Source organism: Ambystoma mexicanum, chromosome 7q, assembly GCF_040938575.1.
Source record: "Ambystoma mexicanum isolate Mex_15411 chromosome 7q, UKY_AmexF1_1, whole genome shotgun sequence".
Taxonomy (NCBI): Eukaryota; Metazoa; Chordata; class Amphibia; order Caudata; family Ambystomatidae; genus Ambystoma; species Ambystoma mexicanum.
The window spans coordinates 1,008,940,987-1,008,961,639 of NC_090941.1; the positions used below are offsets into that span (position 1 = coordinate 1,008,940,987).

Sequence of the window (20,653 nt, forward strand, 5' to 3'; positions counted from 1 at the left end):
TGACGGCCACAGCTATGCGATAAGGAATGGGAAACAAGAGCAAGTTTAATTATGTCATTTGTACTTGCTTATAAATTATTTGAATGTAAATCCCATATATCCATCATTCTTGAAATTGCACAGTGGCCCTTTATTAGTGTGGGGAGGGACAACAATACCTGCTTAATAAAATGATCATAACATTCTCCCAGGTTGTAGTCTGTGCATTCTAAATTGATAGCACTGTTTCCCTAACCCAAGCCTGCAAAACATACATGGAATGCATAATAGCCTACATTTAATTACATGCATAAACTAGAAACCTGCAACCCTCCACTCACACTAGTGGTAACACATTTCTGTTAAGTGATAAAAATATATGCATACTCATGGAATGTGTAATGCCACCAGTTCTCTGATTTCATGAATTGCTTGTGTTTCTATAGAAAGCAAGGTGCTTTTATCCATTGGTAAACATAACTTCATGTGTAATTTGGAGATTTTTTGGAATTAATATACTTTTGATACAGTGGTTTACAAGCAGCAGAAGTAAATATAAGCTACCTATTGCTATTCAGAATTAAACAGAGATTTGATCATAGTGAGATTGTTTTTTGTGGACAAGTTACCTGTGATTGTGTTATATTGGGATGAAATCCCCTACATAAACCTTGGGGACCACCTTGGATTTATTCATTAAAATACATGTGGGTTTTGCCCAAAATTGTGTTGTAGAACTGTATACTAGGGTCAACAACAATGGGGCGCGGACAAGTACCTCCCACTACCAGGATTCTGACATGCTAAAACACACAGCACCTATTAGGAGGTTCTAGAAATAATTGCTCCTGCTCTTCTCGAGCAGGAACAATTATTTTTAGTACTACTTAGTACTACTAGGTGCAGTGTATTTTAGACTGTCTACTAGGGGACATGGCATAAGGGGTGCCCGCTTAGGAAAGAAGTTATACATTAACCAACGTATATGTTATAGAATAATGGTGGGTCAAGGGTGAGGGGGGGGATTAATAATGCTAGTAAAACGTACAAGAGCCAGATGGAACAGGGTTCCCACTAAACAGAAAAACAGTTGTTGCTAGGCACATTTAATGTATTGCTCTAATAAAGAGATGGTAGCAACATATAAACACATGAACATTCAATTATAAAAACAGGTAACAAAATCAGAGCTTACATTCCCTATCTTCGGATAACAGTATTGAAAAGTATTCTAAAATACTACATTTTCAGCCTTCAGTTTCTGAAAGTGAATTTCTGATTGTTGGTGTTTCGAACTTAAGGTTTTCAAACTGTTCATGTACAGCCACTTATAACCTCTATTTAAGGTGTACTTTCGGTGCCATGCCCAGAGAAGCTAGCAACATATGTCTGTAGGTGTAAAATATGAAACTTACCATCTCTATTCAGCGGCTCCTCTTTTGGCTTGGGGTGCATCAGTGTGAATGGGAGCTCAACCGCAACGTCACTGAAAGCGAAAGAGATGCATTATTGAGCGCATTTGCTTGGGCAGTATATCACCACCCTGGTTGCTTGTGGATATCCTCAAGGAAAGATAAAAATAAAATGTCAACCGATATCCACAATAGAATTGATGGGTGGTGCTTGCACCTTTGTGGTTTGCTCGGATTATGCGCTGGATCGGCCCACTGATAACAAACAGTGTTCCAAGCAAGCTGTTTGATGCACCACACCATGCATTCATTGTTCAACCCCACCTTTTGAGTCCAAAACGACGTTATGCAATTATTCAGCCATGTTGCCTCACCCACACCATGGATCTCCTGCAAATGGAAAAGGGGCCATTGTTGTAGTTCACTATTCATGTGCCTCCCTGTAGCTTCTCCTTCAAGTAAACCGTTCTCATATGTAAGAGTATGAAAGATAGGAATGTGAAGGCCAGCCCGCCGGTGTCCTCTGATGCTGTTAGCCATAATAGGCTCAACAGTGGGCTGTACCGCATGGTAACAGTGGCGGAGCCCCTGTTAAAGACCCTCGCTTCACGAGGGATTTTCACTTGGTCTGGGGGGCCATTAGCCAACTTGACCAGCCGCCAACTCGAGAATTATTGCTAAAGGCACAACCAATTTACCACTAAACAATATAACTATGTGAAAACGGTTCTTTCAAAGTTGCTAAGGTAGTAATATACAACATGAAAGTAGTCATGCATGCTGCCTAAGCCCTAAGGGTGGCAACCATGCTCTTGAAGGACTGACCGCCTCTTTGAAGGGAGTGGATAGTCCATATTCTATTTGGATTGTACTTCTGTTACTCCAGCATTGAGAAAACCATACATCAAGCATATATCAAAGTGATGTGCAGCATTTTGACAGTGAGGAACCATGTTCATGTTGAGCAGAAGCACACATCAACTTGCCCAGTCATGATAGAAGAGTGCTCTCGAAATAACTCAAAGATAAATGAAGACACTCCAATATTGCCATATAGGTTGAGCACGGAAATTTAATGTATAACATACATATTTTCAAATTATTTAAATTATGGTGAAAAATCAACCATTGAAAGTTGGGACAAACCATGTAACATAACAGTGTTAGCAAAGCTGAGGAGGTAGCAGTCGTATGCCCACCCTTTGCCTGCACCCTTTTTCTCCCTTGCACATTAATCATACAATTCAACATTTCTAAGCATTCATTTCTGCATGCTTTACTTTGAACAGAACCAGATCTTCACAATACACGTTAGACCAGTGACCGAGGTTGGGCTGGTAAGGGATCAAAGATGGTTGATAGGTGGAGGCAGCGAGAAGATTGGAGGGAAGGTGTGTGCTGTGATTCTGGGAAGGAGGAAGCATTTGAAGAGGATGTGGTTTTGGGATCTGATAAAGAGGTATGTAGGGAGTGGGCAGTTTTATTAATTAATGTATATTTATTTTAACTCTGCTCAGGAGATTGTCATGTTTCATGAAAGGTGTCTGTCAGTATTCTGGAGACTTTCAGAAATTCAGGGCTGTTGATTAAAGCTGGTTAGTTTTTCACTGTGGTTGTCTAGTTTGAAGATAAAGTGAACTTGAAAGGAGAGGTAGTTAACAGATGGGCCAGCGGGAGGGCTCAGGGACCAAGTGCTTGTCTTGGAAACAAGACAACGCGGAGCAGCATGGTTTCGATACCCTGACCGTGCTTGGAGGCTGGTGTCCGACATGAAGCATGATATAAAACATTTTATTTTATATTTTCTTTAGCAGTCAAAGGCTCATGTGGTCACAGAGATTGGTACTAATGAAGAGAATATTGGAAAGAAAGAGTGATTTTGTGGGACCAGAAGTCAGTGAGGGTGTTAGCTGCGTGCAATTCATTGGGAGGTTGAGCTGGAAGAACATGGTTTATAGGTTTGCAGAGTGAGTGCAGAGGCACACAGAAAGACATGCATTTTGGCCAATGAATACCATATGTGGAAGCACAAGCAGAAATGGAAGTAATAATGGGGCAGATTATTCGTCTGATACCTGTCACAGGAGTTATTTTGAAATGTATAGTTGTGTCAGCGGAGTAGCTATGTTGGTGTTGTGAGCTTGGACGAGGCAGGGAAAGGTTCACCATCAGATACCACAAAGCGTTTAGATTGAAGTCAGACAGAAATATTAGAGAGGATGAGTTTAAGAGTTTCAAGTGTACATGCATAATGTCTTGGTTGGGGAAGGTTAGGTCATGGCAAGGGTGGCTATTGGGCAGCAACCGGTGTTTCGCCACCTAGCATAATTTGGAGGTTGGGCCGTAACACCTCTTGTTGAGGTGACGTTTTATGAATGTCTGGTGAATGATAGTGCGATCAATACAAATATGTTCTGCATTAATCCACATGTAAGATGGTGCAGGTGAGTCATAGCTCATTCTGGGATTCAGAGTAAGGCCTTTGGCAGAGTTGTTTAGAGATTTCAAAGCCCAGGGGATTGGCAAATGTATTCAAGAATTAATGGACAGAGTTGATGGATTTGAGACATGGAAATTCAGCTCCCAGCATCTCTGCTGGGATCACCAAACACAGCGATAGTATTGATGAGAAGTAAAGTCATGTGCACTCATATACCCTGATAACTTAAAAATGATGTCATGCACGGACTACGTATTCGTTTTCTTGACTGGCGTGGGGCAGTTTGTTACGGGGCTCACTAACTTTGGCAGTGGGCCGTTATCACCTGGTATGGCCCTTCAGGCTCATCATTATTATTTAATTACATGAAGGCCTACTCTTCCTCCTTGCAGATCTTGGCAGATGGAGGCAAGGTCATGCATGAGAGACTGCCAATCCCATATTCCCCAACAAATTGTTTTTAATTGCTTATGTTCACTTGTCATCCGTTGGTATCACCAAATCGAGGAGATCCCTCAGCCGGCTGCGGGGTTGTTAAGTAGATCAAAGAGGTACTCATTCAATGACCAAAGACTTTAAATGCTTAAGAAGGTGAGTCCCCAAACCTTGATGAGGAGTACTAGAGCAAAGTGCATTTAAGATTATGGGCACTTTGCAACATTGTTCCGGTTTCTTGTCACAGTCCTTTCCAACATACAAGTGCCCATTTTGACACCAGCACCAGCTGCAAATACATAGTGACCCACTTCCTGTATAATGAGGCGTCCTGGAGGATCCCCCATAGAAAGATAGGAACGAAGTTGCCTGGATGCAGATCCCCAGGTGCTAATTAAAAAGAGTGGGGTGAAGCCTTGGGAGCCACCCACGTGGCAGCATTGTTGGTGAATTAGACCCTAGGAAATCACTATCCTTCTGATCAAATAACCCCCTAAAACCAGAAGCCATTTTTTCCCAGGCTCTTCCTTTCATCCAGCCATGTTTAGGAGTGCATATGCAAGTGCTTTGACTTTAACAAAAATAAACCAACAATTAAAGAGAAAACCCAAGGGAGCGTTTGAAAATGGCAATAAAAATGACCTGGCCTATAAAAGGTTTTTTTTAATTGGGGGTGGGGGGATAACACAGAATTATATGCCATGCTACTATTAGCAAGACATGTGAAAGACATAGCATGCAGAGTTATTTAAGGCCTACGAAGGCTTCATCTCTGGTATGGGTACCAGTAAAGGATACACCTAAAAGATGTGAAACCTACTTTCCCTAGTTCCACTTTGTGGACTGATCAGCTCACAACTGATAATAGACTGGACATGCAAGCCTGGCTCAACACATAGCTCAGAGTCTCTTGATCAGGCGGCCATTTTAACGTTTACTTAAATGGGAAATCCGAGTAGATGTGGGCCCAGAATTGCAGTGACTGGACAAGGTGATGTAAAAGTAAATATGGGGGGGGGGATCAGCCCACATTATGCAGAATATATCATCCAGACTTAATGCTATTAAGACCCAGCCATGAGGTGGGGTGCTAAGCTTTGACCCTAGGTTTTCACCTTAAGAGAGAAACCAAGGACACAAGCAAAAACATTCAAAGATGGCCACCAATCAAAAGAAGTTTGTTGTCTGTCTTGCACAGACCACATTTAGTTGTCAGTGATGCTAGTGATGGCAGAATGATGGGGGAGGGAGAGGCCCAGCAGAGCAAAGCATAGGTAAGTGTGGGGGTCGCAAAGGACTAGGATGCATACCCAGTGCGTCTCAAAGACCCTGACAACCATCAGCATCCACAGAATGTTGAGGTACACAAAAGAGGTAGATTGGAAGGCACAGATCCTGATTGGCCGTTTACATCCATTAGCGTCTTGGGTTCAACATTTACTGTGTATCCCATATTCTACTTTTTTAAAACATTTTTTTTTGTATATCTTTATTTCATTAATGCGACCGGGTGTGGCTGAAAGTATGAATGCATACATACTGGCATGGATAATGCAAAGTAAAATGATACATTTCTCTGAAACATGAGACTATACTTTACATCGTATGGCATTTTGCAATACTGCCACTTAATAATTCTGAATTGATAAGAGGGTGTGACCTGAAGTGCAAACTCATGCCCCTGTAATTATTAAAGCCCGGCACTGATCAATGCAATTTGAAGGTTTTATCTGAAAACATTGCACGTTCACTTTATTATTGAATTGACATGAAATTGATTTATTTTGCAGGATGTAATTGTGCCTGGATTCTATGGTAACACAAAAATCTTTCCTACTGAAACTTTGACCAGAGTTGATAGGAAAATACAATTTAATAACTCATTTTTAAAATGTTAGTGGCGGGCTAAACTACATTTTAGGAATTATATATGAACATGTATATGTATAAATAACCATCATGAAGTCCCAAATACAAGATGAGCAGAATAAGTGATGCGGATAATGGGATATTGTTCAAGAGCATGTCCGCAAGTAGTTTAACGCAATCCAGTCTTACCATTGTTGCCCAGCACACAGGCTTTCGATAAAGCACGCTTGGCGCGTCTAAAATGCATCAGTGATCTTGGCTGATGATCTCACTGGAAGGGCCCAAACTCTTTCACCTTGTCTAATGAATAAAGAGGTTTTGCTTAGTTTTTTTTTTTTAATAAAATCAATGCCTAGTGTGAAGACCTGGCTTGTGCCTGTGAGTTACTGCTAATGTGTGTGAATTGTGGAAATTATCACAACTTGGGGTGATATTTGGAAAAACCGTAGTCCTTCAAGGCAAATTAGCACCAGGGCAATGAACACTCATTGCCTTAGTGCAAAAATGTATTGAACGCGTATCATGTGTGCAGTTTCTCCGTGCAATGTTTCTGTGACATGACCACCGGCAGGTTTCTTCATTTGAAGTTTTGAAAAATATCACAATTGCAGAAACATGCAGTGTCAGAGCATGCAGTGTCGACCATCGAGAAAGAAGATTCAGCCACAATCCACCATAATGCAAAGGGCTCAGCCTCTTCGTATAGTTATTTTGAGAGACATCCAACATTAGTATAACAGAAGGTTCACGCAGGAGTTATACACAGTGGAAGATAGTTGCTTCTAGATCTCAAAAGCCTATTTGAGAAGACGTATCTTGGATAGTCTCCTGAACAGGGGCGTTGCTAGGGGGGGCTAAGGGGGCTATAGCCCCTGATCTATTGGTTGTAGCCCCGGATAGAATCTCAGGAGCTACAGCCAAAAGACTAGCTAGCCCCCAGTCCCAACAGTTCGGACATCAGCTCAGCCCCGGGTCTTTTCCAGACCTAGCAACTCCCCTGCTCCTGAAAATATGGTTGTTAGGATCCACTCTAATAAACACTGTTTCAGTTTTGGGACTCTGGTACTGCAAAGTGTGAGTTGAGGAGATATTCCTTCTGAACTCTAAGGAAGTGGTAAGGTTTTTATTGGCAGATCCTACATTGGTTCTGGGTTGGTATCTGTTAGACCCCATGTAGGCTGGTCCAATGGGCTGCGTGGACAGTGCATAGTGTCTTGAGGCAGAGGGTGACCTGAACTGGCCTTTACTTTCAGCGTCTCTAGGGTTTTGCGTTCTTCACCTGGAAGGTGTGTTGGGTACTTCCTGTGAAGTCACAGGGTTCACCACGCAGGTGGCAATAGTGTGCGGTATAAGGACATTTAACAGAACATATAACATATCATAACATAACATAACATATTGGGTTGTTGAGGATGGCTCATTTCAGTGTAGATTTTGAAAACATTGGCAATTTTTTAATCCGCTGACATAATGCAGTTTTGAAGGATTTGTTTTCTTTCTTAGGCTAAGTAGGAGCCAGCCCTATTACCAATCTTGCAGTTAAATATGTGTATTACTAAGATATGTGTACCATATTTTTCCGATTTCACTTTTCATTGTGGACAACTATAATTGAACCATTTGTTACCCCTCCTTACCTATCTTGACCACAGTTGGTCATTTCAGGAGTTTTAAATGATAGCTGGACATGCAACCTCAGTGGCTGTACACTCAGGATTTCAAGCTTCAAGCTCTTCCAACATGTGCGTAAATGCCACAATTTATACACCCAGAAAGTCTCGCTGTGTTAGAATTCCATGTTCATACTTCACACCAAAGCCATTGGCCCTCATTACGACCCTTGCGGAAAGGGGTTTACGCCGGCGTAAACCATGGCGCACCTTTCCGCCTGACTACGAGTTCCCGTAGCGCCATGGTGATTTTTACGCCTGCTTTTTGCAGGCGGAAAAATCCATGGCGCTACGGGACTTGTTGTTAATTACGCCACCGTAATTTACTGTGGCGTAATTAACGCCTTCCCCACTCCCATTATACCCTATGGGGCAAAAATGGGAATGGGGAAGGGTAAATGGGGATTGGGGACTTACCGCCCCGCCAAGGTCGGAATGGGGCGGTAAGTCCGCCAACCACCATGGCGGAGTTGGCAGCTTAGCGCCATGGACCATGGTGCAAATTGCACCATGGTTCTCCGCCAGGGTCGTAATGAGGGCCATTGTCTTTATTTCTCCCTGGAAATCGGAGGCCAATCTCATTAAACCTTCCCATGGAGCGGAGGTAATGAGACCATCGCTCTTGCGCCTGCTAGTCACTGATCGGTCTTCTTATCTATTTGGATTGATGTTCTCGCTGAGAGGTCTTCCTAACTCAGTGCAGTAATAAGCAGTCACAGACCCCCTCCATTGCTTCATCCACTCGCGCCAGGGAATACGATGGCGATTTGGTGCAATTAGGTGGCGACATATTAAATTAAGCCTCAGGATAATCTTGTATAGAAGATGGCCTTTTGAAGGTTATTTGTTTCGTCCTTGAAGAGAAACTGTGCCCTGTGGAGTTGGCATGTGGGACATGGCCACCTGTACTGCTTGTACTTCATTATAATGGACACATTTGGATTTACAGCACAATATCAGTTGCTTTATCCTTAGAGATCATGCATATATATTTTCAAGAAATTCTTTTAGAATAATCATTTAAAAAAAAAAAAATCTTTCTGTTTCTTTTTAGCCTCATGTAACTCACTTCTTGAAAAAGTACTGATCAGTCCGCAAGCCATCCGGTACATGATTACATTGTGTGCCACACTGCGACCTCCCTTACGGGAGGTAGTACTGGGGCATCCTGTCGCCACTGACTTTTTCTAAAGAGTAGTTCTCACACTTTTCACAGTGGGATCCTGGGAGCCTGGTGGGCCTGTATCTTGTTTAATGTGAATTACTGTGCAATACTATACCTCTGTATCATTACCCCGTCTCAGCCTCCTACTGGCTTTTTTCAGCTGGCCTTCACCTGTTCGGCAGTTGAAAGGTCTTATATTGTCATATGTCTTTGCAGGCTCCTTCTAAAGCAAAAGAAGGTCAGCTGTTTCCATGGAACTGATGAATTCTCTGAAAAACCACAGCAGATACACAGCCTGACTGACATGACAACTATCTCTGAGCTGGTTCTCCACGATTCGCTAAATTCTCTCACTTTGCATTGTGCATCGTTCCCGATTGATGGGCTGGGGTCGCTACGAGCCCAGCAATTTGTATATCTCTGGATGTTTTTGAGACAATCTTCTGTCAGCCACTGGCACTCGACACCAAAGACTATGAGGATCCTGAAATGCTGGGATTGCTTCTGGAAAGGACATTGGCAAAGCCGATTCATGCAAGTCGTAGCTCTCTGGCTCTCGCCCAAGCAAAGCCCACCAGGGACATGTCCATCTCTTGAGCCAGAGGGAACACATTGATCATGATTCTGCTCTTTGTTTAGCCCTTTCCTGTCTCTCACAGATCTACTGCTACCCTGAAGATCGGCACATCCTGAGAGGGGACTTCATCTTGCAGCTGGACATCGGAATGTTAAAGGCGCTGCCACCTATCCTGTGCAATAGCATTGAGGGACATGTTCATTGTGCCTCTGCTGATGGTGCCTGTGGCCCCTAGGCTGAGGTATCCCACCAGAATCAAAGTTCTTTGACCTCTTCTTCTTTCCAGCAGGCACTTTCTGGATCACTTGATGAATGTTCAGCACCTGTTGCTTTGCCTGCCCGTGTTGTGGTACTTCATGCAGAGGTCTTCCTTGTTGTGGTAATTCACGCAGAGGTCTTCCTTGTTGTGGTACTTCATACAGAGGTCTTCCTTTATTGGTATCCTGAGGTCCAGCTACAGGCCCCTTTCAAAGCTGTAATAGGAACTGTAATGAGCCAGGGCCTTTCCTGATGGTAAAACACACCTCTGTAACCATGACACCAGAGCCTTCTTCACTGCAACCATCAGCTTAAGAAGTATTCACTAAGACATCTGACTTATCCTGAGTGCCTGGTCATCTGTATAAGGGTCTGCTCGGTGCGCTTGCATACCCCGCCTTTGACCACATGAATCGACATTGTGCCCAAAGTCCTCACCAGCAGCCATATCGATCATTGCCTTCACTGGCGGAACCTGGCTGATTCTCCAGATTGGTGGCTTCCTCCCTTTACATATGAAAACCTTAAAGTATATAGTTACCCATTACTATGACAATATACGCCATTGCCTATTGCTGTGTGCTTTGTTAGCCTATTGGGTGACTTTTTATATTGAACTAGCTGGGGTACCCGGCGTTGCCCGTGTCCTGGTCGAGTGGTGTCTCATGTGCCCTGGAGGATGTTGCTCTTGTCCTCTTTGTCAGCAAGACTTGCTTCAGTTTGCTTTGGCATCTAATTTGCCTTGGAGAAGGTTGCCTTTGTCCTCTGGACGGCAAGTCATGCTGCTGTTTGTTGTATTTCAGAAGCTCTTGATATTGATTTTCGTTTTGCATCAGATGTAGCTTTTCCAAGTGATGTTCATTTTTTGTGCGGCATGTTTCAGTTACTCAATAACTTCAGCACATTTGAGAAAATGTCCAAGAAAGATTGATTGATTGTGCTCTCTTCTTGTGAATGAACTTAAGTAAGTTGTAACCTTGCTATTTCCCATTTTTGGAGCGGCATGATCCATTTTTTTCCGTTTCTGTTCTTTTAATTCCTTTTAAAAAAAGCTTTAATAAATGCTTCTAACTGTATACAGTAGAGATACATTTCAACGGAATAACCAAGACATCAAACGTTTAGCTTCAGACACTTTTCCAAATGTTGCCTCCTTCTAGTACCTGCTGCAGTGAATCGGGGTGAGCATTGGTAAATGAGGGTGTCTACGGAGTGAATTTTTTGCATCCAAATATAAACTATAAAATCCGCCCCCAGACAAATGAGGAATCCACCCAAAATGTGATAGCAGAGTGGATTCGTATAGCCGGACAACATACACCCACACATCCAACATTATTTTTGCATATAAGATTTTTGCATCCAAATATATACTACGATCTTGCCAAAGATAAAAGAGGAATACATGCAATATTTGGTAGCGGTGGGTTCAACGGTGTGGACTTGTATAGCCGGACAAACATTGGCACATACATTGGCACATACATACATTCAGTTTTATGTATAAAGATAATACCCCTTCTAAATAAGTGAAATGGCATTTTTGTTACTCCTGATGGGGAATTGTTTAGAGGCTAGTTGTAGACTTCTCAAATCAGTGTCACTCATATAGATGGTGTGCCTTATAATTTGTAAGGCCATTAATACATTTTCACAATTATTTTCTCCCAAGTTTCCTTTGCAACAGCATATCTTGTGATACAACTGTGTAGCTTGTTTTCTATTTAATGCATGGGTTGTGTTCATGTGGGGGCACCTAACTCTTAGATAGTCAATTATATTTAACTCCACAGTAACACCAAGTTCTTAACTTGATGAACCTAACTCTTCATAAATAAATATATATTTAGTTTTCAGATTATATTTTGTGGATGAGCTTGTGGGTGATCTGTACCAGTGTCTACCGCTTCTAACAGAGAAGTCCCAAAACTAATGAGAGTAGGTCTAACCTTTGGTTCATCGCTGCAGGCGCATCACAGGTTAGTTTAAACCCCAGACCAGTGGTGGTATAGAAATATCCTCCTAGTTAAGACCATTTCTGAAAAGGCATTCCATAAATTCACAACAGACACATGCAAACTAAATAAAATAATGAATCATTTTTTGCTTTCTGCAACAGAATTATTCGAAACAGTATACACAGTGTATGTCATACACACATTTGTCGGTGTTCATGGTCAACCCATGCCTGTTTCAACCGCTGGTAAAGGTATACAAACATTGTCCCTGAGCAAATTCTGTCTTTGTCTTAGTGTGACATTCTAAACAAAAATCAAAAAAGCTGCACTATTGCCGACAGACAGCCTTTTATTTTATGAATGTGTGGTGTAGCTTATTTCAGTTTCCTCTGGAGGCCCGTCATATGTAACACAAAGAGAAGGGGGCGCAGGAAGCATCCCTGTCGCACCCCAGGCGTTTGCGAATAATCCTTGGTGTTTTGGCCAGATGTGCCCAGTCTGACTGAAGCCATATCATTCTTTTATAAAGTCATGATGCATCTGGGCAGGCCTGGGGCAATCTACAGGTCTGACAGGAGATTCCAGAGCTTACCCTGGCAACCATGTCGAATGCTGCGCTCAAGTCGACGTCGACCACTCATGAACCTTCCTTTCTGAGCAGACAACCGTTGGGCAAGAAACGGATAAGGCCAGGCACTGCCCTGTTGTGATCATTTCCCTGCTGAATCTTAATTGGCAAGGTGAGATAATGTTCCTTTCCTTCCCCAGGTCTTATGAAATGGACTGGAGGACTCTACCAAACATTTTTCAGTGTGAATCCAGGAGAGAATTGGGACAATTACACCCAAAGTCATCTCACAACCCCTTGTTTTTGTCAATTAAATTCAACATGTTATCATCCCTTTTCCATTAAAAGGGGGTCTATCCTCCTTCCGACCACCTATCTAGAAATGGGCTGCAAGGCTGTGCCCATAAGATAGGGAGCAATCTTGCAGGACCCAGGAGGTTGCCAACACACCCCTGACTCGATCCCCTTCATGGCGTTTTATTTCCCAATTCAATGTCCTGAAAAATAAGGCAACATCAAAACATTCAGGCTTTTTAACTATTTGATTGTATTTTAATAAGATGTTAAATACTGCTTTGTCAAACTCAGCCAATAAAAACCAACCTACACCACCTGTCACAATGTCTGGTTCATGTTCGTATTGTTTGTTGTTTTATGAAATTATCAATACAAACAAACAATATATTAATATGACCGTGTGGATTTGGTAGCCGAGACAATCTGTCACCAAGCATAGTACAGATAGTCCTTCCATTGTTGAAGCGGGCTTTATGTGGGGGCGAACTTTGGTCACTAATCAATGCATCAAGCATGATGGGGGAGGGCCGTTGCCACAGCAACACATTGTGCCATGAGTGTTCAAAGACAGCCTTGCGTATTCATAATCTTGCATAATAACCTTTCTAAAATGGTGCAGCCACCTGTGAAAGCCTATACAAAAGCATGCAAGGGGAGGCCACGCGCAGTTGCTTAGTTATGTAATCATGGAAATCAAGCAGAATATATGTGAGACATTGAGGTAAGACCATGGATGTGCACGTTGAATAACGAAGCAAATGAAAATGGGACCCTGAGAAGAAGCAGCGAGATTAAAAGTAAGTCAACATTACTTTGAGGCACTGTGGTGCAGCCGCACAAGATGGCCGCTTACTTGGGAGCTCTGCGCATCTATTTCAGAGGCCGTCCACCGGAGAACACCCCACCAACAACTTTGCCTGCCAAGAGACCTCTAAAATCTCCAGTAGCATCGGAGAGCTCTCCGGAAGAACCTGTGAGGTTATGGTGTGCTTGTGGCCTGTTGCTAAGCTTCGACTTTAATGAGGATCGAAGCAGCCCTTCCCCCGATAACCTGCTGTGAATCCCGCAATGTTTGACGGACCCAATGAAGAGCATTGACCAGGCACGTTCGGGGCTACTCGAGGGAGGCCACAGCGACTAGTGGGGACCTTGCCAGGTCCCTGGCATCTCACACCTGAACAAGGTGGACGATGGCAATGGCCACGTACGACTGACATCTCACCTAGGATCTTTGCTGGGCATCAGCCAGACATGCGAGAGGGCCTCCCCTTACTCCTTGGAGAGGAACGGTTATGGGAGCAGCAAAGCACATGGCACAACACGCGGCTGGAGTCGTGCACTCGGTGCCCAGGGCAGTGCTGTAATCTCTGTGGGGCACCCTTCGCCATCAGTGTCCCAGACATGGGAGCTACCCTCACAAGGCCCTACTGGGGTGAGCACTGCACGACAGCTTTCCCCTGTGCCACCCAATATTGGGCAATGACAAAAGGGGTGGGAAAAAAACAGGGCAGCATGGGGAAGTATGGCCATTCAGTGACCAGGTCTGGGCCTGCACCTCCACAGGAAGATACAAGGCAAGGATTCCAGCCTTGAACCCTGGCAGTGAGCCCACCTGATTTGCAGCAGAACCTCCTCTCCGTGCAGCAGGGTGTTAACTCAGTCAATAATAAACTGGACGATATCACAGTCAGCATTGGCAAGTGGGGGGCAGAATTAGCTCAGCTGAGGTCACTATCTCAACTATGCAGGGAACCACAGATGTATGCTTGCGAAAGCAAAGTGTGATGACCTCGAATCGCGTTCTTGAAGAAATAACGTGGCATTGTCGAGCTCTCTGAGGATGAATGAGGGAATATGTAGCTTGCAGTTGAAGATCTGCGCTGGGAGATACTGGGAAACCCAATGCTGTCACCGAACTTCTCGGGGAAAGGGCATACCGCAGCATGGTCTCTAAGCCTATGAAATGAAATGATATTTTATTTATATCGCACTCGTACACACGTGTTTCAGAGCTGCCAGTAAGCTTACCGGAACCCTTGTTTCCAGAACCCCACACTACGAGTCTGCCTGCAGGGACCGTTGCGCCCGGCAGGGTCAGATGGCCCCTGCAGGCAGACCCTTCATGGAAGCACGAGCACAGTTCACAACAGTGCCGGTGCTTCCGTCTCCCAACCCCCATGGAGTCATGGGAATGGGGAGTTACCGTATCTGCGGCCTGACTTTCCGCGCCGCTGGGACTTATAATATCCTGGTGGCACCGGAAAGTAAGGCGGCAGATTTTATATGATATGACATTTATAACTCGCCTATACACAAGTGTTTCAAAGCGCGCCAAAGTGGTGTTTCCGGGTCGACGCCAACCTGCCGGTAGCACTGGCAGATTACCGCCGACCTTAGAATGAGGCCGATTTGCTTTGTTAAGGAGGTGTTCAGTTTATGTATGGGAAATGCAGTGATCAAGGGAAGAGTCATGAACACTATCCTATATGTAGCACTAGATTGCACATGCAGATCTCATAGAGGGCTGAGGAATACAGCCCACACGGTTTTGCAGGGCACGGTAGAGTAGGGGGCTACTTAGATGCATGTAGGGTCATACCATGGTGAAACAGGGAGTACACATTCTACTCCTCGTCACATTACACGCATTCCAGAAATTATGTATGTCTGCTGTCATCACAAATACTCAACATGGTTCTGTGATGCAACATCCTCCCGAGGAATTTCTCAGACCACTCCACCATAAAACTGGCTTTACACCTTTCACCAGGGCAGGGCAGAGGCCACAAACCTCCATGGAGGTTCAAGTCAGCTGCACTGTTGGACCCACCATTCTCTATTAATATGCATGTCCAGGTGGCTCCATTTTCTTAGCAAACAAAGTGGGGTTGGTCTCATCCACTGCCTCCCTGTGGCAGGCATTTAAAGTGTTTGCACAGGGTGTCACGGACGTAAGGAGCTTGAGACAAGACATGCCACGGCGCCCGCACCACGCTTGCAACTAGAAATCAAAACTGAACTGGATGCCATTCGTGAAGCATTGCAAAGGGAACGGAATGTCCTTGATATGCCACAGATGGCCAGGTGTCACAGCAAGACGGACAGACCACATTCCAATGTGGACATAAATGACACCTTCCATCAGTGTTACTCTTAGCTCTATGGTCTGAGGAGGGAAGCTGGCAATGCCAAAGTGGAGCAATACCTGGATGGTATCCCAGTCCCTCTGCTCTCTGGAGAAGCCAACTCCCTACTCGATAATCCCGTGTCTTTAGAAGAAATCAAAACAGCGATCCGTGATTTGCCTAAGGGCAAGGCTCCCGGATCAGACGGGCACAAGCCCGAATTTTATAAGGAACTCTGTGACCTACTATCCCCATTTCTATTACAGTTATGGTACAAGTCCCTTTTAAAAGGAGCATTGCCCAAGTCATTGCGAGAAGCCATCATAATCTTGATTTTACAACCTGGCAAACCGGCAGAGGAATGCAGCTCTTACCGTCCTCTATCGCTCATAAATGTGGATGCCAACATCTATGCCAACATAATAGCAATAAGGCTTCTACCTTTTATGCCTCATGTTGGTACACCCAGACCAATCAGACTTCATTCCCGATCACTCCATGACACAATGTTCAACATGTTATTCCGGGTGGATCAGAGGCACCTTCAGTGGCTATTTCTGTGACATGCAGAAAGCCTTTGACTCTGACTCCTGGCTGTAAAGTCCTAGAGCATTGCTGTTTTGGCGCTACAGCTCGGATTAGATTGCTGTATACGAAGCCATTCACCAGCGTGGGCTTGAACGCCATACTCTGCCCTATTCTCCCTTTAGCCAAGGGCATGAGGAACGGTTGCCCCTTTTCCCCATTACTATTTGCATTGGTTTGTGGAACCGTTGGCTGATATCATTAGAGAAGCATTTCAACACGAGGGCATAAGGCTGGGGGCACTCCCGAAACAATGTTACTCTAGGCTGATGATGTTCTTTTATTGGCAAGGGATCCTGAGCAGAACACAGAGCCCATAATCCGCGTGGTGACCGATTCCAGTATTAGTTATTTATGTATTTATTATTAACATTTGTAGAGCACGCAGCAGCCCGGAGGCATTGTGGCGCTTGTTACAGACAACGTGCTTAGTTACAAAAAAAACATGCTTAATTACAGAGTAGAAAAATACATACTTAATTACAAACAGAGAGAACGGGAGCAGGGACGGGGGAGAGGGGATATGGTGGGGGTGTAGTGTATGCATTAGTAGAGCCAAATATGAAATGTTCCCATTAACCCACAAGACCACGAGACCCGCCAATGTGGGTGGCTTGAAATGGCCATCCACCCTACTTAAATACTTTGATATGATATACACTTGAACGTAGTTGTCTTTGAATTCAACTATGGCACATAAATTACCAAATGGCGGCTGAAACTGGCAAGACAGAACAAATTACCGATGTTGCTGATGGTGGAATCTCGCTCTTATAGATGACCGTCCTACCCAAGCTGCTCTATATCTTCTGGAACATACTGCTCTGCCACTTACGACAAAAACTTAACTCTTTGGCACAACCCAGCCCTAAACCCCACCATGGACAGCAGGACCATGGTGGCCTCGCGGGCAGCACAGTTTGACACTCTGGGGGACATGTTTGCAGAGGGTCATTTCATAGATTGGGATGGTGTGAAAGCATGGATCGGAAGTGGCCAACTACAAATACTGCAATATAGGCGTATGCGATCATCATTTAGGTCACACTGGCCCTCATTTCCATTGGAACCCACTCTCTACATATACTCGTCACACATAATTAACTCTACAGGGGTGACGAGAGGGTTATCTGCCTGTTACAACCTAGTACAACAGAATACTCCACCGGTGGAGTCAAAAACCAGACTCAAATGGAGTTAGGCCTTGCAGCTGGAGTTCACTAATGAGAATTGTACGAGCGTTTGTAAGCTAAGAAACAAAGTGTCTTTCAACTTCAAATATCATCTCAACCATTGTAATATCCTTAATCGCACTCACTATGCTCCAGTCACAGTCAAATGATTTAATTTAGAATGTGAGGACAGCTGCCCCAGATGCCGATCTACTGCATGGGTTTTGGGCCGGCCTGGCACTGAGGTCTTATTGGTGGGAGGTGTGCAAGACCCTATTCAAAATCACTGGCTCTCAGGTAGAGGCTCTTTGTCGCACATGTATGTTTGGGTTTGCGGGTAAAATGCTGATTATTACTCGAAAACTGTTAAAACTAGGTTACCTAAGCAATGTATGCTACTGAAGTGGAAGGACAACTCACCTCCTAAACCCAATAAGTAGATGCCAAGTGGATATGGGCCAATGACATGAAATAAATATATTCCACTATTCGTCTGGCGAGATGCCCGCATAAATATATCTGGGCTGCTCTTAAGGACTATATAGAGAAACTGGAAAATGCAGAAAAGGACCAAAGTACTGAATTGGCTGTAGCTTACACAAGCTGTATATGTCTTGTATTTTAATGCTTCAGTATGTACTGATCACTAAGCAACTGTGTAGGTGCACTATAAATACCAGTCAATCAATCAAGCAATCAATTCACTGTGGAATGGTAGATAGATCATAACATTTATTTGAAGAGACACTCTGGATTGTAATTGAGTTTGTTTTTCAATAAAATGTCATTTGTAGCACTTAGAAAGGTTTTTGTGAACATAATACATGATCTAGTGTGATGCCAGAATAAGGAATAATTAGCAGAAGTGAAAACTGCAGAACAATGATTGCTTGAGAAATGTTATGAAGAAGAGTCATTCAGTCTAGATGTATTTAAAATTGATAGACATTGGATGTAAACCATGGGTAGATTTAAAACGTTGTAATCATATTCCTAATATCTTTCTTATTTGTGAGGAGCAGAGTTGACAGGTGTAGATGAGGACCTTGGTTTTCAAGTCAAAAAACAAAGTCACAACTGGGGGTGATTAGGAGCATGATAAAAAAAGACATGAGAATCATGCAGACTTTAAGGAATATACCTCAGGTAGGGCATGGATATTAATGTATAGGAAGATTTATTTTAATTGTGTTGCATCAAATCATTTTAATGATATGGTATACATTAGAATTGATTTGGTCTTTTTTTTTTCCCTTGTTAGGCTATATAAGCTGACTGCCTCTCTCATGAAGAAGTCCTAATCATGCTGACAAAACATGCCTGGTTGTAGATTGGTATATACACGAAGTGTCAACTCTACACCAATGGGTCCTACTAAAATATAGGGGTACTGTGTAGAACAATCTAGCGAAGTAGTAGGGAACCCCACCTCAACATCTGGGTCTTTTGAGGATCTTCTAAGGGTTTGCACGGTGGGTAATACACAACAATATGAAAGCACCACACAGAATTATGACTTTAGAATTGGCTTAACACTGCATTTATTACTAACATCATACACAAATGTATGTGAATTAAAAACATTTGGCCTCTACCCCAGGCATTTAGTTATGATATAGGCTGAACGTTTTTAAATTCACATTAAACTTTGTATAATGTTTGTAATAAAAGTGGTGTTAAGCCGATACTAGAATCATATTCAGTGTAATACTTCGATATTAGAAAATATTGTTCTGTTTTACCCCAGTGCAAACCCTTATAGAATCCTCAAAGGAGACAGCTGGTGGGGTTCCCTACTACTTTCCTAGATTGGGTGTAGATTGGAGCATCATTGAACTAGTGAATGAGCAATGTTTAATCTTACATAGCAAAGCAACACCTTATGATGCACAATCTTAAATTGTATGGGCTGTGATTGTAATTATGGCCGGTGACTAAGAAACAACCTCCTGGCCATTTTTATGTTAGAAATAGTCATGATGTTTACTATGAGTTTCTTGGAATTCATTTGATGTATCTTTATATGGGAATGAAATAAAATTGAAAACATGTGGTGTTTATGAAATTAGTGAGATTGGGAATATGCATAACCAGCTAACAGAAAAAATAGTGGGGATGAGTAGAGAAGTGGTTGTTAGAGCCCACCAATTTCCTCTCTGGCTTTATCCGATGTCAGGGTCCTTTCATACGTTCTGGTGGTTTGCATATTCCCTGACACTGGGCACCACTTTAAAGGTGGTTACTTTTGGCTCAGGAAACAAGGAACAACGTAACACAATGTTCCAGAGTTTAGAGCCCAGCTCCTGAGGCTGTGGATTTATCTCAAATACCTTTTTTATCTGTATTTGAGATCTGTAATGATATCTTTTGCTTTTATTTGTTACATTTGTAGACCACTAGTGGGCATTTAGAGGTCACAACAGTTCACATTATAAAGAATGGTGCATTACTCAGAGATAGCCTGAAACCAGCTCACAATGCTGCTTCCGTTTTTGAAATATCACGTCTGATCCTCTGCTCTATTGATGCTGTGTTCAGGAACTAGATGCAAGCTGATATCAACTTAAACACAGCACAGTACATCACTGTGTGACCGGCTCCATCCTGGGGATGGTATGGAGCGCCTATGTTACAGGACAGTCAATAAAGTATAGCTAAAACATTTTTCAAGGGCAGTGGAGTTGCGTCTTGCACCGCACAGTGGCTAGCCAAAGATAGTTTGCTTTTAGGCATATTAGTGATGCTGGAAAAATAATACAGGTTTGGGAGGCAGCTTTTCAAGATGCAGAGCATTCTATCATAGGAAATAGTACATAGCATGCCGTCCATTATTACACAGGGCAAATACTGTTTTCAAAAAAGTTTGTACCTGGCAGAGTTGAAACAGGATCCAGAAGGATACTGTCGACACAATTCCCATGCAAGGAGAAGAACATTTGCTCTTTATCAAGAACTGGTACTAGTGCACTACTTGTGTAACTTCACATGCACTTGATCTCTTTCAACAATATATGATTGCTTTCTTAGTCATTATCAATTCCTTGAATTACGTTTTTGAAATTTCGTTTAGTCGGGTAGTACTTATTATTTTTTCTGAAATAATTCTTCTTAATGTCAAAGTCTTGGTTTAAGGAACCAAATGG

The 20,653-nt window shown here is 43.2% G+C and overlaps 1 protein-coding gene across 4 annotated transcripts in view; it reads right to left on the reverse strand.

Annotated features, from left to right (window-relative positions):
- Positions 1-20,653, reverse strand: part of ARRB1 (arrestin beta 1) — a 1,358,416-nt gene that overhangs the window by 41,099 nt on the left and 1,296,664 nt on the right. For all 4 annotated transcript variants that reach the window (XM_069640206.1, XM_069640203.1, XM_069640204.1 and 1 more), the window contains one exon: positions 1,395-1,465. In XM_069640206.1, coding sequence (XP_069496307.1) covers positions 1,395-1,465 — 71 coding nt within the window. The remainder of the gene's footprint in view (positions 1-1,394; positions 1,466-20,653) is intronic.